Source organism: Lagopus muta, chromosome 1 (assembly GCF_023343835.1).
Source record: "Lagopus muta isolate bLagMut1 chromosome 1, bLagMut1 primary, whole genome shotgun sequence".
NCBI classification, from domain to species: Eukaryota; Metazoa; Chordata; class Aves; order Galliformes; family Phasianidae; genus Lagopus; species Lagopus muta.
Genome location: NC_064433.1, coordinates 33,219,728 through 33,234,878, shown reverse-complemented (window position 1 = coordinate 33,234,878; position 15,151 = coordinate 33,219,728). Strand labels below are relative to the sequence as shown.

At 43.0% G+C, this 15,151-nt stretch overlaps 1 protein-coding gene across 2 annotated transcripts in view; it reads right to left on the bottom strand.

Annotated features, from left to right (window-relative positions):
- Positions 1-3,094: 3,094 nt before the first annotated feature.
- Positions 3,095-15,151, bottom strand: part of RASSF3 (Ras association domain family member 3) — a 49,796-nt gene continuing 37,739 nt past the window's right edge. For both annotated transcript variants that reach the window (XM_048944250.1, XM_048944240.1), the window contains exons 2-5: positions 7,823-7,930; positions 6,462-6,729; positions 5,412-5,527; positions 3,095-5,089 (exon numbers count right to left, since the gene is read on the bottom strand). In XM_048944250.1, coding sequence (XP_048800207.1) covers positions 4,940-5,089; positions 5,412-5,527; positions 6,462-6,729; positions 7,823-7,930 — 642 coding nt within the window. In that variant the 3' untranslated portion in view covers positions 3,095-4,939. The remainder of the gene's footprint in view (positions 5,090-5,411; positions 5,528-6,461; positions 6,730-7,822; positions 7,931-15,151) is intronic.

Sequence of the window (15,151 nt, the reverse complement as noted above, 5' to 3'; positions counted from 1 at the left end):
CATGTATCTCTGAAGAACAGGAATTCATTATGTCTGGAGTTGGAGCTGTGTTTTGGGTAACACCCATCCTACTCAGTGCACGCAGACTGGCAACAGCAGAATTCAACTGGTGGTTTGCAATGTATCCAGAGCCACAAGAGGCAGTCAGAGAACGTGTCACATTTTTATAAATTAATTTATATATAAATGAATAAGGAATGATCTTAAGTACAGCGTTAAGTGGAATTTCCACTTATCCTGTCAAACTCAAGTAACAGAAAGAGTAGAAAGATGGGATGGACTGATTAAACAACAATTCAAATTGAAAAATGGCAGTGCTAATTGGGGAAGAAACTTACAGAAGGCCAAGCAAATGTTGATGCACATCCATTCACACCAGTGACCTGCTAGGTAGAAATTTGGAACAATTCCCTATGCTAAAACACCAGCAGGACAATTTCAACAGCATGCCATGGCATCTAGGAGTGCAGATGGGAATTCAACATCAGTCACTTGGAAAACACTTCAAATGTATTTGACAACTCTATCCCCTGCACTGAGGAATTCAGCAGTTGGTGCAGTAATCAGGTAAACCCACAGAAGTTGATAACAAACAAGTGAAACCCAAGGAAGCCAGAATCAACCAGTGGAACCAGTGTATTCACACAACCACCCACATCAATCTTACTTTTTGCTCAAGTGGCAGTAGGCCGTATCCAGGAATCCGGACTTGGGTGGAACAGACTAATGCTTGTTTTACAGATGGAGACACAGCCCCACAATACGATCACTGAAGAATCTATGAAGTTTGTCTTCCTATACAATTGCATGCATGTAACAATTCTGCCACACTGCCAGACACGCTCCGTCCCAGCAGCACACAACTGAGGATGAGGGGCTGTGGGAGAGCACCTGTCACTGTCACCTTCATCAGCACCAACCTGTTCGTCGAGGGACCTCTGGGGCTGGTGACCAGCCTCAAAGGTCTGTCAGTGGCAACAGCAGCACGAGGGAAGGTAGCTGACAGTCTTGGAAAGTTCTCTTAGTCTTTAGCTGATGGGAGGTTTTAGGCAGCAGGTTGTTTGGAGCCAGCAGTGAGACTGGTGTAAAGGCCTGCTGCTGGACTTGCTCCTGTCCCAGCCACTCCTCTCAGCATTTTGCAATTTCTGAGGAGCAGAGATTGGCTGGAACCTGCTGGGTCCAGCAGATCTGCCGTGTCAGCTTCATGTTCAGCACAGGACAGCTGGAGCCACACGTGGGCCATGGGAGGCCTTCCCACGCTGGTGCTGGGTCAGGGCTTGTGTGTTCTGCCAAAGCACCACGGCATCATGAACAGCAGAGGGAGCCTGCTGATGGGTGAATCTGGCCTCAAAAACACCGACGTCATCAGCAAACCCAGCGGCTCTTCCAGGAATCTGGTACTTCAGAAAGATGCGTGCTGGTCAGATGGTGATTTGTTTTTATTTCTGATCACCACTGCACCTCTAATACTGCTTTGATACATCCCGACTTTCATATCAGCCAACCTGGGGAGCCAGAGCAGCTTCACCAGCTCTCTGTCCTTGTGAGCCTTTTCACCAGTGCAGGTGCAGCACATGCACACTTACCCTGCAACCTCCCTGCACTCACTTCTCCCACACAACTAGGCCAGAGGATCTTGGGCAGTCAGGAACACGGTTGGATTTTCACCTTTTGGATTCACACCAAGGTCAAAGGAGAACTGTTATTTTTCTTGCCCTCTAATAAAAGCACAGCAGGGACCGGAAGAGCATTACAGCACATCACCACCCCACAAAGACACAGCCAGCCTTACATACTTGAGTGACACTCATTTCCACAGCACAGGTACCGTCCTGATTACTCATGGAGGAGCAAGAAGGGAGTTCCCATTTCACTCATGTTCAGCCCATGATGAGGTATTTGGGGGGGAAAAAAATAAATCTATTTATTTAGTTGTGCTTGCATTATTCTTTATCAAAAGCAGGAAGAAACTGAAGTAAAATCACGTACTTCTGTCATTCTGTATAACTGGGAACATGCACGCAGACACTACATCTCCTAACCATGACCCAGTGCCACAGAGAAGCCTCATCCAGTATCCAACCATCACAACACGAACTCCAGATCATGGGAAAATAAAAACGTACCACATAGCAAAGTATTGCCAACTTCAACTTTAATAATGGAACCATCACTTGCCATTTCATTAATAACTTTCAGGGGAATAAAAACTTCCCTATAAAAATAAAACTAAGCTTGTCAAAATTATAAATAGTTTAATGCTTGTTTGTCTTTAAAGACATATATTTTAATGTTTCCCTGCATTCCCCTCCTCCCACCCCCCCTTCCCCAACCATCTGATCATTCTGGTACCATCACATATAGAAATGAAAACAGTTCTGCAACAAAAGCTTTGACAGTTTAATTTGATGCTAAAATTAAAAAGAGAAAAGGTGGCCAGGGATGACCATTACTTTTCTTTAAATTAAAGCTGTTGTAATTGCCAGTGTGTAAAAAATAATAATAATAATAATAATAATTAACCCCACACATGACATCTTACAATAATTACCCATGGACTAAGACAAAATTAAAATATAGTAAGCCGTTTTGGTTCTTGCCCCTTCTCCCCCAATTCAAAACTCATAGTGCATACAACACTGATTGAGGTTTTTGGCTGAAGTAAATGTAGATGTGCCCACTTAAAAGACTGATAGTTCAGTTCAAGTAAAAACAAAATTCACATATTTTTATACTCCACTTTTAGACTCAAACAGTGTTTAAATCCGAGCAACAAATGGTTCAACATTAACAGCGATTATGTAAAGATTACATCGTTACGAGCAGGCATATAAATAAGTAGATGTTAACAGAATACTCACGGACATGCTGCTGCTTCATAGAAAAAACAAACCGTAACAAAACAGAAAAGCATTCCCTGAACCATTATAAAGTGTCTCACTTGAGGATAATGTTACTAACTCACACATGCACTACAATGTTACATGTGAAATTAAGGAGAAAAAAAAAACAAAAACAAGATATGCCATATAGATACTTTATAGTTAGTCCTACTTTTCATTTCTCTTAACACTTTAAAACATTATGATTGTCAAATTCTTTTTTTTTTTTTTTTAACCAAAAAACACCTGTGAAGAGTTTCAAAAAAGAAGTCTAAGGAAAGGAAACAAAGGCACAGTTACATCAAATTAAGGTGATGACCAGAAGCATCGTGGAGTTTCACACAGTATCCATTAGATGTCGCCAAAGTTCTAACAATTCCTTGGGAATTCAAAATGAACATCCTAGGAGCAGAGGAAAAAAACCCACCCAAACGAAACAAAACACAACTCACCACCAACTTCTGCAGTTCCTCAGCCTATAGCACTTCCCCCACCTCACCTCCATTATATACAGCTCATTTCCTCTCTGGCGTGGTAATGACTGGATTATGGGTTACCTGACCTGCCTTATGCCTCTATTGCACTCCCACTTCTTTGGTTTCTTTCCAGCGTGCTTTTTAGATAAATAACTCTGAAAGAACCACAATTTTATTTACAATAAAGTAAAATGTTTTCTTGCTACATTTTTCCTACATTTAAATCAAGTAAATCAGCAGTCTACAGAATTTGGTAATCAGGTGTTCAATTAAGGATTTGAAAAAATATGAGAGAGAAAATCTTCCAATTACTAAAAGCAAGAGTTGCTAGGATTGGTCACCAACACAGTCAGTATAATTTAATTTTCTGTTATGCTGGAAACATGAATGAGAAACTCTTACTTCCTTTGCCTGACTGAGCCTTTAACAGATGAGGAAGCAGATGAAGCTATTTTTGTCTCTCAGATACGACAATTCAAGATTATCCAGCCTAAAAATGGACTGCTGAGCCAAAGGAAAGATCTGACTTACAACAAAGACCAAATGCATCTGTAGTTATACCTTGGATCTTAAACACTCACTAGGATGGGTATTTCTCACAGAGTTTTACCTTAGGTAACATCCACATTTCAGAATTCAAGTAAGCAGCCACTTGGTTAGCCTTGCTGCGCTTCCCAACCCCCCATTACACATTTATGGAACTGGCTTCTCCAATTGTGACCTCTGTGCAGCTCCACTTCCATTCTTATTCAGCTTTTGCCTCTTTTTCCTTCCCAATTTTTCTATCATCTTTATTTCTTTTCCAGTGTGGATTTATGAAATTAAGAAGCCCTAAAACTTAGTCACAATATTACAACATCCTAAAACTTTACTCTTGTAGAATTAGTATTTTAACTTTCCTCTGTATAAATACTATTTCTATTTAAAACCAGTCCTTCTCCATCAGCTATTACACTTTTCCTGCCCTAACTCTAACCCTCTCTTCAACTTTCTCCTTACCTTCTCTGGGAAGACTACCTGAAAGCCTTCCACAAATTTCACAGAACAAAACATAAGGTCTCATATGCCTTCCATCTATAACAGTTCTCTCACAAATTATACAGTAACTATTTGAAACCAGAAAGGTAGTGCAAATCAATTTCATCTCAAAGATAGTGCTCCAACTGATTATTTTCCAGATAGATTTATTCATTTTTTAAGCCAATCAATTTGCACCTCCTTACTTGTAAAGCTACCATTAAAGCAAAGAAGAAAAAAAAATAATCTTATTTCATAGCATCCTAGTAAATTGATTACAGTTTCACAGCTTGCACCAAGATTACTTGGAAAACTCTCTAGGCACACAGAGGGTTGCAAACTGATGTACAAACATGCAGAATCCCTTACACTTGTGGGTGCGAGATGCTAAGTGACCTGGCTTATGGAACTAAGTCTATAGCAAAATTCAGGTACCCTAGCATCACAAAACAGCCTTCCGAATAAAGAAAACTACTCTTTGCTGCTCTTTTGTACTTTGGGTTTGGCATGCTATACTGACATTTGGTTGTGTGCATTTTTCCTGAGTGTGCTTTGGCCCCCTTTTTAACCAGGTTTCCACACCCCACCAAGGGCTTCTTCAAGTTTGTCCCTGTAAGCTGCGTAACGCTTCTTTAAGATTTGCAGTTGCTCGTTCTCCTCTTTGTCCAGTATACGCAAGAAGTTTTGCAGTTCAGGAAGGCTGAAAGCTTCCCACTGTAAAGACAGAGAGAAAACGACAGATGAAATAACAGGAAATGCACAAAGCATTTATATACACACAGCATCAGGCACCCTACTCGCAAATCTTACCAATCTGAAAACGTTTAACTCTTTTACGCTGTTTTCTGTTCTGAAAGCCCTAAAACAGCAGGGCAGCCCAACCACAGACTAAACCCTTATAAAAAGGGCAAAATAACTATCAATGAGAAGAAAAAAACAAAGCGTCCCAAAAAACCAGATCATCACGTCAGCGCAGATCAAACAGGACCCCACTCACCCACAACATTGAAGGACCAAAAAACGGAGTGTAACATACCATGACCTCTCCAGTCTCGTGCTCACGTAGAACAAAACTGAGCATTTCTGTCCTGGGGCCTGCCACCAAACGCAGGTAGAGGGGATGTTCTCTGTCGGACAGCTTGCATATATAAACTGCAGGAGAAGTGACAGAAATTAACCATCTTTAATAACGATGTTTGACATGTTTTGAATGATTAGTGCTGGCCAACGTTAGAGATTTGCAGAGATCTGCACCTGTAGCCACAAATTTACACATTCTTCAAGCTCTTTTTGAACAAACGAGCTTTAGGGATGGCAGCAGTACAAGGCTAAAATCAAATATGAATGAAGCGGCTTCTAGTCAACACAGGATCTGAATGTATGCGGGGGTGGGAGGAGGAAATACAACACAGCTCTGTAGCTATAAATAAGTATTTAAAACATCACAGCTGTGGTATCATCATTCTGAAACTCTTTTTTTCCAGACAGCCAGAAACATCTGAGCTCCTGAAACCGCTGTCAATATCTGCCTACAGCAGGCAGTCTCTTAAATGTACTAACACAACACTGGCAAAATGTGTTTTTCCACTGAAGATAACTTCTGCATCTTCTGGATTTCCAAACACGATATACATCTAACTTTTTCGTCAGATGGTTCAGAGAGCATCCCATGCACCAAGTATCACATGCATGCCCACAATGCTCATCACTCAACAGCTGCCTGTCTGTAGGGACCGCAGGTATTGCTGACATGAGGGTTTCTCTTTAAAACACCGTCCTGTAATTCAATCTCACAGGTCTGTAGTGTTGAAATTTAGAGCCTGATAAAGGGGCGCTTTAAATGAACACACTGCACAGCAACGGAGATCCACGCAGATGCTTCAGTGGGTTCTCCTGACTTTTGTGAAATATCCCCACTGCACTGACTCTCTTATTGCACAAGCTACTTTTCCAAAGAAAAAGAGATAAGAGCGACTAAGACTGCCACCTCCCTCCATCTTTTTTTCTTCCACCCTGTTTATTTCAAGTGCTCCTCTAGCACAGATCCCCACACATCACTTTGTCACCCAAATGTCCTAAGTCTAACCTTGGTCTTCCTTGTGACAGCGTTTGTAAAGTGCAAACTTTGCAGGGTTGTCAGCAACAAAAAACTTTTTGAGCAAGGCCTCAATAACTTCACGGACAGTATTGGTGCTGCTGATGTGAAGTGTATTCACACAGTCGTTCGGCAGGTAAAAAGCAGTTTCGTTATTGCTGTGAGCACACGTTCCCTGGCCGGGAGAAGACTGCACAGTGATCGGTCTGCATAGTTCCATCTGAACTTTGATGAAGCCAGTGTAAATCCCATTTGAGTTCTGCAACAGGAAGAGAAACCGCAAACGCTTAAAATCAGCAGTGAACAACTGTGACATATCAGTGGAGGAGGAAGACTGAAGAGTGGGAGATCACAAGTGCCACTGTAACACACGACACCTCCTAGGAAAGATTCCCTTTCAATAATTCATATTACTCAGCAGAAATACCAGCAGGAATAAAATTACTACCTGCCTTAACAGTAACAGCTGAGCTCTACATCTATTACATCTTGACTACAAAGTATAAAAGTCCGTTAGCATGTATTTCTAACTATATATTTGAGGAGTAAATAAAGAAATTAATCTCCCTACTTTTCAGCTGCACTTGTCAAATTATTTTATGGCATTTAAATGCTCCAATCTTGCTGCAATTCAAAAATAAACAGAATAAATGTTAATCTAATGAGCATTTTCAATTATTTTTCCTGACTGCATCTGAAGGAAAACAGCAAAATTGTTCACACATTACTGAGCTAGAGAACTTGTGAATGTGAATGTTATTATTATGGTCTGGAGAAGGTCAGACTGAGCCCTGGACCTGATACATAGTACTTGGAAATTAGAAATCTATCTGCATTCAGTTGTCCATATAACATGCATGGAAAGGGCAGCAGTAAGAAGTCTCCTTGTGCTGAAAAGCTATAGGACTGCTCTGAGCATTAAGTCTCCTGTAAGAAATATTGCAAGTTCTTGCTTCTCTCAGTTGTTTGTGAATCTGTTAAAGAGATGCTTGAAAAAACATTCATAAACCCAAACAGAATGAATATGTTCTTGTTTACCAGCTGAAGGGTTTTCATCTGACAAACTGACATCTTGGTGTTAAAGCAGAATTTAATCTTAAATGCATTTCAAACGACACTCAAATTTGCTTCTTCTACAGTTTGTTTCCATTCACATAAAAAAGCGACACGAATAAAAATATTCCAGATGTAAGATTTATTTGCAGATCTAAGAAAAAGCCCTTCTACAGAGTCATTAAACCAGGGATGGGTTTGCATGTAAGATGCTAAGAATAAAATGATTCATTATTCACTACAAAGTTACCGTGCAATTGCTCCTACTGTAAGTTACAGAAACCCTATGCAAAACTTACCAAGGTCATCTTCAATTTATCAGTGACAGATGAGTTATAGCTTTGTATCTTCTCTTTAACTTCTTCTTTACTGAGATAAACATGTGGTTCGGTCTCCTTCTGATCATCCTTCAACAACAACAGCAGAGAGTAGTTTTAGAAAACAGAATAAAGAATGCTTCTTTTACGTTGTGGGATCTGAGCCTTCCCAGTCTGGGTGACTCCACAGGGCTCAATGCACATTAACCATCTGTACAGCAAAAGAAAGGCTGAGCAAGTTAGGTGAGTCAAGGGGAAAACTTGGACTGAACGGAGATGGTTAAATCAACACACCCAAAGACACTCGTGTCACTCTTTTGCCAATTGTTTTCACTCAAATATTTATTAGGGGTATGTAAAACAGCTCGATTTGCTCATGTCACTGCTATGCAATACTGTTAAGAATACAGCTGGAATTTTTGAAACATTACTTAGGGCACAAATGAGTATTTCTAAACAAACAAAGAACACAAATAAAAGCAGCAGTGCATACTAACAAGTAACACCAGCAGTCCCAACGTGTGCCACAAAGACAGGAGCATCCCCACATCCCAGCCTGCATACGCTCTGGGGCACTGACTGCTATGTGAGCCATCACGAGTCACGCCAGCTCTGTAACGTCACACCACAGCCATGGCTTTTCCACGGGGAAGGCCCTATTAGATTTTCAACTGCTGCTTTTATGAGCTTGCTACGGATTTTACACTCAGCAGTAAAACCAATCCCTGGAGTTGGATTTTATCCAACCAAACATTTGTTCCCAATCCACATCACTACAGCGAACAGCGTTATAAATACATTCTACCACGAGCACCAACGCCATATATAGTCTGAAAGAGCTGCAGCTCTCAGCTTTAACGACGCAAGACATCGCTTAGAAAGGGAGAAGCGGAGGCCTGAAGCTTTGGGGTCCATCTGAACACAGACATACACGGCGGCCATACAGAGGAGAGGAGCTCCCTGCACACATGCAGCCCTTGGGACATCTGTGCACAGCCGGACAGCGCTCTGCTTTGCCAGGATGATCGCAGCCGGTGTGGAACTGAAAGCTGACATTTCCCAGAAAGAATGTGCAAAGCATTTTTCTGTCTCCTAATTTAAAACCGAATAGTTTTAGCTCTGTGGGGCTTAGCGTTGCTTTTCCTATATGGTGTTTTACTAAATGACATGCTGGAGCTGACTTTTCTCCCATAGCTATAAAAAGAAAGGCGTGATCTGAACGCGCTGGGAGCCAGAAACCTTAGACTCCCATCTGGACTCAAATGCTGCTTTCCTGCACAACATGGGGAACACACCTTTACTTCACTGATGAGGAAACTGAGGCAAAATGAAGACCGGCCGCTCAACCCTCCCACCAGCTCCATAGCACAACTCTCACTAAGTGCACGGCGTGCCCTGCACAGCTGCCAAACCCCTCCTCACTATTGCAAAACACCAATTTACTGAACGTCCTCAGAATCCAAGCCTGCAGTCCCACTAGAGAAATGAATCTTCCTTACTCCTCTATTTGTCATCTTCCCCTAAACTGCCATCAGAGTTACAAATACAACTTCATCTAAACTTCTCGCTTCATCTCCACAGAGGCTCTTACACCATGCAGCATTCACTTTGAGAGCAAATGAACAAATGAAAACAAAACAGTATTTTCTCTAGTATTTTTCTTTCTTGTGCCTAAGCATTTTTTGTTTTTTGTTTTTCCTCTGAAATCAAAATAGGTTTTGCTGCTTTAGTGCTCAAAATAAGCAGTAAAAGCAGTAACACAGAGCAGGTCCGGAACTATGGGTGTTATGAATACCATCTTCAAAGCATGTGAGAACAGGCCAAGATCCAGCCACACAAACGTGACAGAGCACTTACTGCCTCTACATCTGCTTTCACAGACCCAACGCTGAAACCAGAAGGTTTCCGTGTCTGCAGCTGCAGACAAGCCTCTCAGCACAGATCCAATCTGCTAACACTTTTGATAGTAAATTTCTAGCAGTGGACACCACAGCTTTACTATTTGCCATTATTTCATGGACAACGGACCAAGCAGGTGCCTCTCCTCTACTTCGCTGGAGCCAACTGTTATCGTTAAGTGGTGCAGCTGACACACAAGAGGGAAGGAATGCTATCCAGATGGATCTGGACAGGCTTGAGAAGTGGGCCTATGCCAACCTCATGGAGTTCAACGAGGCCAAGTGCAAGGTCCTGCACCTAGGTTGGGGCAATCCCAAGTACAAATACAGGCTGGGTGGAGAATGGCTTGAGAGCCATCCTGAGGAGGAGTTGGGGGGGGTGTAGATTGATGACAGATTCAACATGAGCCAGCAATGTGCTCCTACAGCCCAGAAGGCCAACCATATCCTGGGTTTCATCAAGGGAGGTGATGCTGCCCCTCTACTCTGTTTTTGTGAGATACTACCTGGAGTACTGTGTCAAGTTCTGGGGCCACCAACACAAAAAGGACATGGAGCTGTTAAAGCACATCCATGGGAGGGCCACAGAGATGATCAGAGGGTTGGAGCACCTCCCCTGTGAGGACAGGCTGAGAGACCTGGGGTTCTTCAGCCTGGAGAAGGCTCTGAGGGGACCTTACAGCAGCCTTCTAGTACCTGAAGGGGGGCCTGCAGGACAGGGGAAATGGCTTTAAACTGGAACAGGATGGCTTTAGACTAGATATGAGGAAGCAATTATTTATTATGCTGGTGGCGAGACACTGGAACAGACTGCCCAGAGAGGCTGTGGATGCTCTCTCCCTGGAAGCATTCCAGGCCATGCTGGATGGGGCTGTGAGCAACCTGGCCTCGAGGGAGGTGCCCTTGCCCATAGCAGGGGGTTGGAACTAGATGATCTTAAAGGTCCCTTCCAACCCAAACAATTCTATGATTCTGTGTAATCACCCAAACCACCCACAGCATCATCATCAAGAGAAAACACTACTCACAAAGAGACCACTCCCTAGTCTTACCTATGACTACCCTGACCTTTGTTTCAATAACGTCACACTGACTTCTGTGCACTTCAAGAGCTTTAGTCTGGCAGAAAGGACTTTCAATAACCGGAGATAACAAAAAGAGTGTATTATAAAAGAATTAATGGTACAGGGCAAATTCACATGGCTCACAGCATGTAAACAATCTGCCTACGTTATTAAGAGTTGGAAAAAAGACTAACCCAACTTGGTAAACAAGCTGGATAGCAATTTGATTAGTTTAGAATAGATGCAACCCTCTGAGAATAGCCTATTCCTATGGGCTGTCTAGGATCCAGGCACTACGTATGAAACCCAAGCCCAGTTCTGCTGGACTTGTTCTGGTGCTGCCCTAGGGTCAGCTCTGCAAATATTAAACAGGAGAACACACTGCTGGATGCTAAACATTTGATAGAACTAAATGCAATTGCAAGAGTGGGTTTGAGGAGCTGCAGGCAGTAGCTCCAGGCTGGAGGTGAGGGGTCGGGAAGAGCTCAGTGTAATGCCAGCCTTCCAGGTGAGGCTCCCTGCACAGCTGCAGGCTGCCTTGCATCACTGAGAGAATCACTGCTCCCTCTGAGCTAGGAAGGCTTCCCTGCTTGAACACACAACTGGAACTTCTGTCTCCTCACACTGATACCAGTGGCCAGGCAGTTTTGGCCAAGTTTAGTTCAGCATGAAGAAGGAAAGCCGTATTTATGCAAAAGCTGAGAGAACTTCACTCTGCACATACCAGCAACAAACATGGCTTTACCTCATTTTCTGAGCAACCAAAGACTGCCTCAACTAATTTTAACAGTATAGAGATTATGAAAAAGTAGGGGCTGGGCTTAAAGCATTAATGAATAGACCCCAATCCTTTCAAAGAAAGTGCTACACATAGCAAGCAGAAACCCTCTTTACTTCAATTACCATTTTCAGCCTAATCCTCCACTCATGAACAACAAAAGATCACAGAGAGTGAGAAATGGTGGACAGCCAACACAGATGTCATCCCAGCAGGAAAACCAAGCCCGGGACCTTCATGACTGAACCTAGAGAAACACTTCCACTCCCAAACTAAAGCTCTAACACTCCTGCTGCACACACATCAGGGGACAGACTCCAACCAAGCAAGCAGAAACTCTCACCTGCCAGACACCACTGCCCATGAGGAATCACGTCAGTGTCACACAGACTGAAGTGACAGTGAACTCTCCATGTCTGCCACCAGGAAAAGTCCACAAAAGAACATCTAGTGAGCCCTCCATGAACACAAAAGCCTTGGCCCACTGGGTCTCAGCTGTGCTCAGTGACTAACATCAGATACCACACACTGATTTGAGGCACCTGCGTCTTTCATTTTTTCCCTAATTACACATGACCAACATGCAAGAATTACTCCTTGACAAGACAGTACACATTTTTCCCCAAACCTGAACTGCTCTCAGCATAGTGTGGCACTTGGCTTTTGCCATACAGCTTTGTCTAGCCATGTCTTCAGGCAAACAGATAAATCTTTGACCAAAGCACCTCAGCAGCTGGGGGAGGGCTTGGCAAGCTATGACTTATTTCCTCCTGTATTTGTCATGTCATAACAAGGACTCGCCCAAGGAAAATCCCTCTGATATCTCTGCTTAGGTTCAGCAGATCAAATTCCACTGCGATATCTACCATCTGTAAAAGATCTTGAGTGATCCACCAGCAGCAGAGTAACAGCAGTAACAAATAAATCTCTACTGGGCTTTGCAAAATGTTTGCATTGTGCTCTTGAGGAAGGTCCATAAGCAGCTGAATTCACACGTGTGCAGAGTGAGACTGCAAGAAGGGAGAGCAGTTACTCCAACCTCACCAAGGTTAAATGGAGCTGAAGGGAGGGAAGGCTTCAGAGGTGAGATCTGGATGCCACAGCTCAGTATGTGTGACCTGTCCTTGTGACATTTCCACCTGTGAAAGGAGAAGCCCGTCTGCATCACCTGGTGGCTCACCCAGCCCAGGACAGAAGCCACTTTTCCGGCTGCGTCCCTCAGAGCCCAGAGGCACACTCTGCAAGCCCAGGCACAGCTCCTCTGGGAGCGGAATGCTGCAGCCCAACTACTCATCCCCAAGTCTATTTGGATGCAGCCGACTCATCTCCAGCGCCTGGTGAGACACCCAGCATGCGTGTCCAACACAATCTGCATGTTGGGAATTGTGAAACTGCCCATCTTCTAAAGACAGGCCTGGTGATGAGTTTCCTAGCCACAGATCCTGGCATGTGTCAATGCAGAAGCACAACACAGCACAGCAGTTCATGCTCTTCCTTCTGTCAGCCTAGGTGCTGCAGGGCCTAGCAAGACACTTCTGGGTGCTAGAGTTAGACTTACAATAGACTTACAGTGTGTTATTTTGGTAAAACACAAAAACTTGAGCGAGGTTTTCCATCACCTACCCAGATGATGATCTCAGCAATGGCAGCCATGTCATCGCACCTTCCTCCCCCCAGCCCTAATAAGTGTGTTTTCCTCATCAGAGCCCTGTGTCTCCTTCCGTTCCCTGCTTCTCAGCCCAGCACAGATGGAAAGGATAAAAACTGATGTCAAGATAGCTGAATGCACCAGAATCTGCATGGAGGACCTCCTGGGGTACAAAATGCTTCTTTAAGTTCAACCTATTAACTTCCTGTGAATATCACACTGCACTTCCTAACTCTAACAGCACACACCACTGATGGCTGTTCATATTAAAACTATTCCTCAGGTCAACTAAAGCAGCTCATACTCAAATGAAATTCCTAAGGAACAGCTGCCAGTGAGAAGGAAATGAGGCAAGTGCTTCTGTTTCCCCACGGGGAATAGTTGGTCTTTCATTCAAACTCATGAGGCAATGTCTCTTCACAGTTGAGCCTCCTCTCAACAGAAAAGGCAGAAAATGTATTTTTTCTTCCTCCTTTCCATACCCCCACTTTTATTTGTGTGACAGTTGTTTAGAGAAGAATCCCTGTCTTTCTAACATGTATACCCAGTACAAGGGCCTCAGAGAGTAGTTCTGTGTGAATCCTCAAGGAACACAACAACAACAAAAAAGCATAGATCACAATTAAAATGAACTGCAAATCAAGTTGCAATCCCAAAAAAAGAAGAATCACATCACATCTGGGACTTCCATAAAGTTCAAGTCCCACGGTTACTGCCAAAGCTTAGTCTTGCCTGCAGTAAGAAAGCACTAACCTTAACAGCTAGCAAGCTGCTATGGAATTAGGCTAGGAAAAAGCCACAGCCAAAAACCCTGATGCCTTTTTCCTCAGGATCTTTGCCTCGAGATGGATGCTCAGCTTCCCCAACTTGTTTTTAATTTACAGGGGAACACAACAAGCTGCCTCTCCTCTAACTCTCCATTCTCACAAAACTTCTAGGAACTTGGCACCTTTGAGGAATGGGGAAATCAAGCTCCTCTTAAACTTCTGGCTTGACAGACAAATGAAAACATAATGGACAAAATGTAAACCTGTCCCAGGAATATTGTAACACTGTTCTAAGAAGTCTACACAGAAGGCCTGTGAGAGCTCAAGCCAACTTCTAAGCAATGGCAGTGCCTATCTCCTGCCCTCACACATCCTATTAATCCCATGCATAGAGTGAAACCTGATTCAGCCAGAAGAGTAGAGATGCACTGACCTGGCTGTGAATTGTGACCAGGAATTATTTTTGAGTTAAAGTACTGAGGCTTTGACAAATGAAAAATGCAACTTAATCTACATTTAAAAAAAAATATATATATAAAGTCTTGTTTAGTTAAAAAAAAATGAAACTAATGCAATTTATTTATGTTTGCATTAAAGAAAGGATTTAACTAACAGTGGTACCATAGAACAAATAACCTAGTAAAGAATACGAGAGAAAACACAGTAAGGGACTTCTGATCTCAGTGCAGTTGTTACTTTCACAAGAAACAACTCTACATTTCCTACAACCTGCCAGCACTCCCACAGGAAAGAAAGAAATTGAAACCCTGCAAACAAACAAAAAAGCAAAAAATTTGCTTTTTCCTCATCTTAACTCTCACAAGATCAAAGCAGCACTGTCAGCAAGCGCAACTTCTTCCATCTGAGAGCAAGTGTGTGCTCTGAAGATGTGCTCCTCTTTCCATAGAAAGCCTGAGAACCAGAGTGGAGATGCTGGTCACACCTGTACACAAATAGTAAGATACACCAGCAGCCAGAAAACTACAGAGAAGACAGACAACAACAAACAAACAAAAACCTAACCAAATCTGAAAACCCTAAAAAACGAACAAAAAAGACGCAGTTCCAAGCTTGACACCTTCTTACGTAACTGCACCTCAAAATGTCTGTGTCCTCCTGAACAGGCACACACTGTTCTCAGGGTTAGGGAATGCCA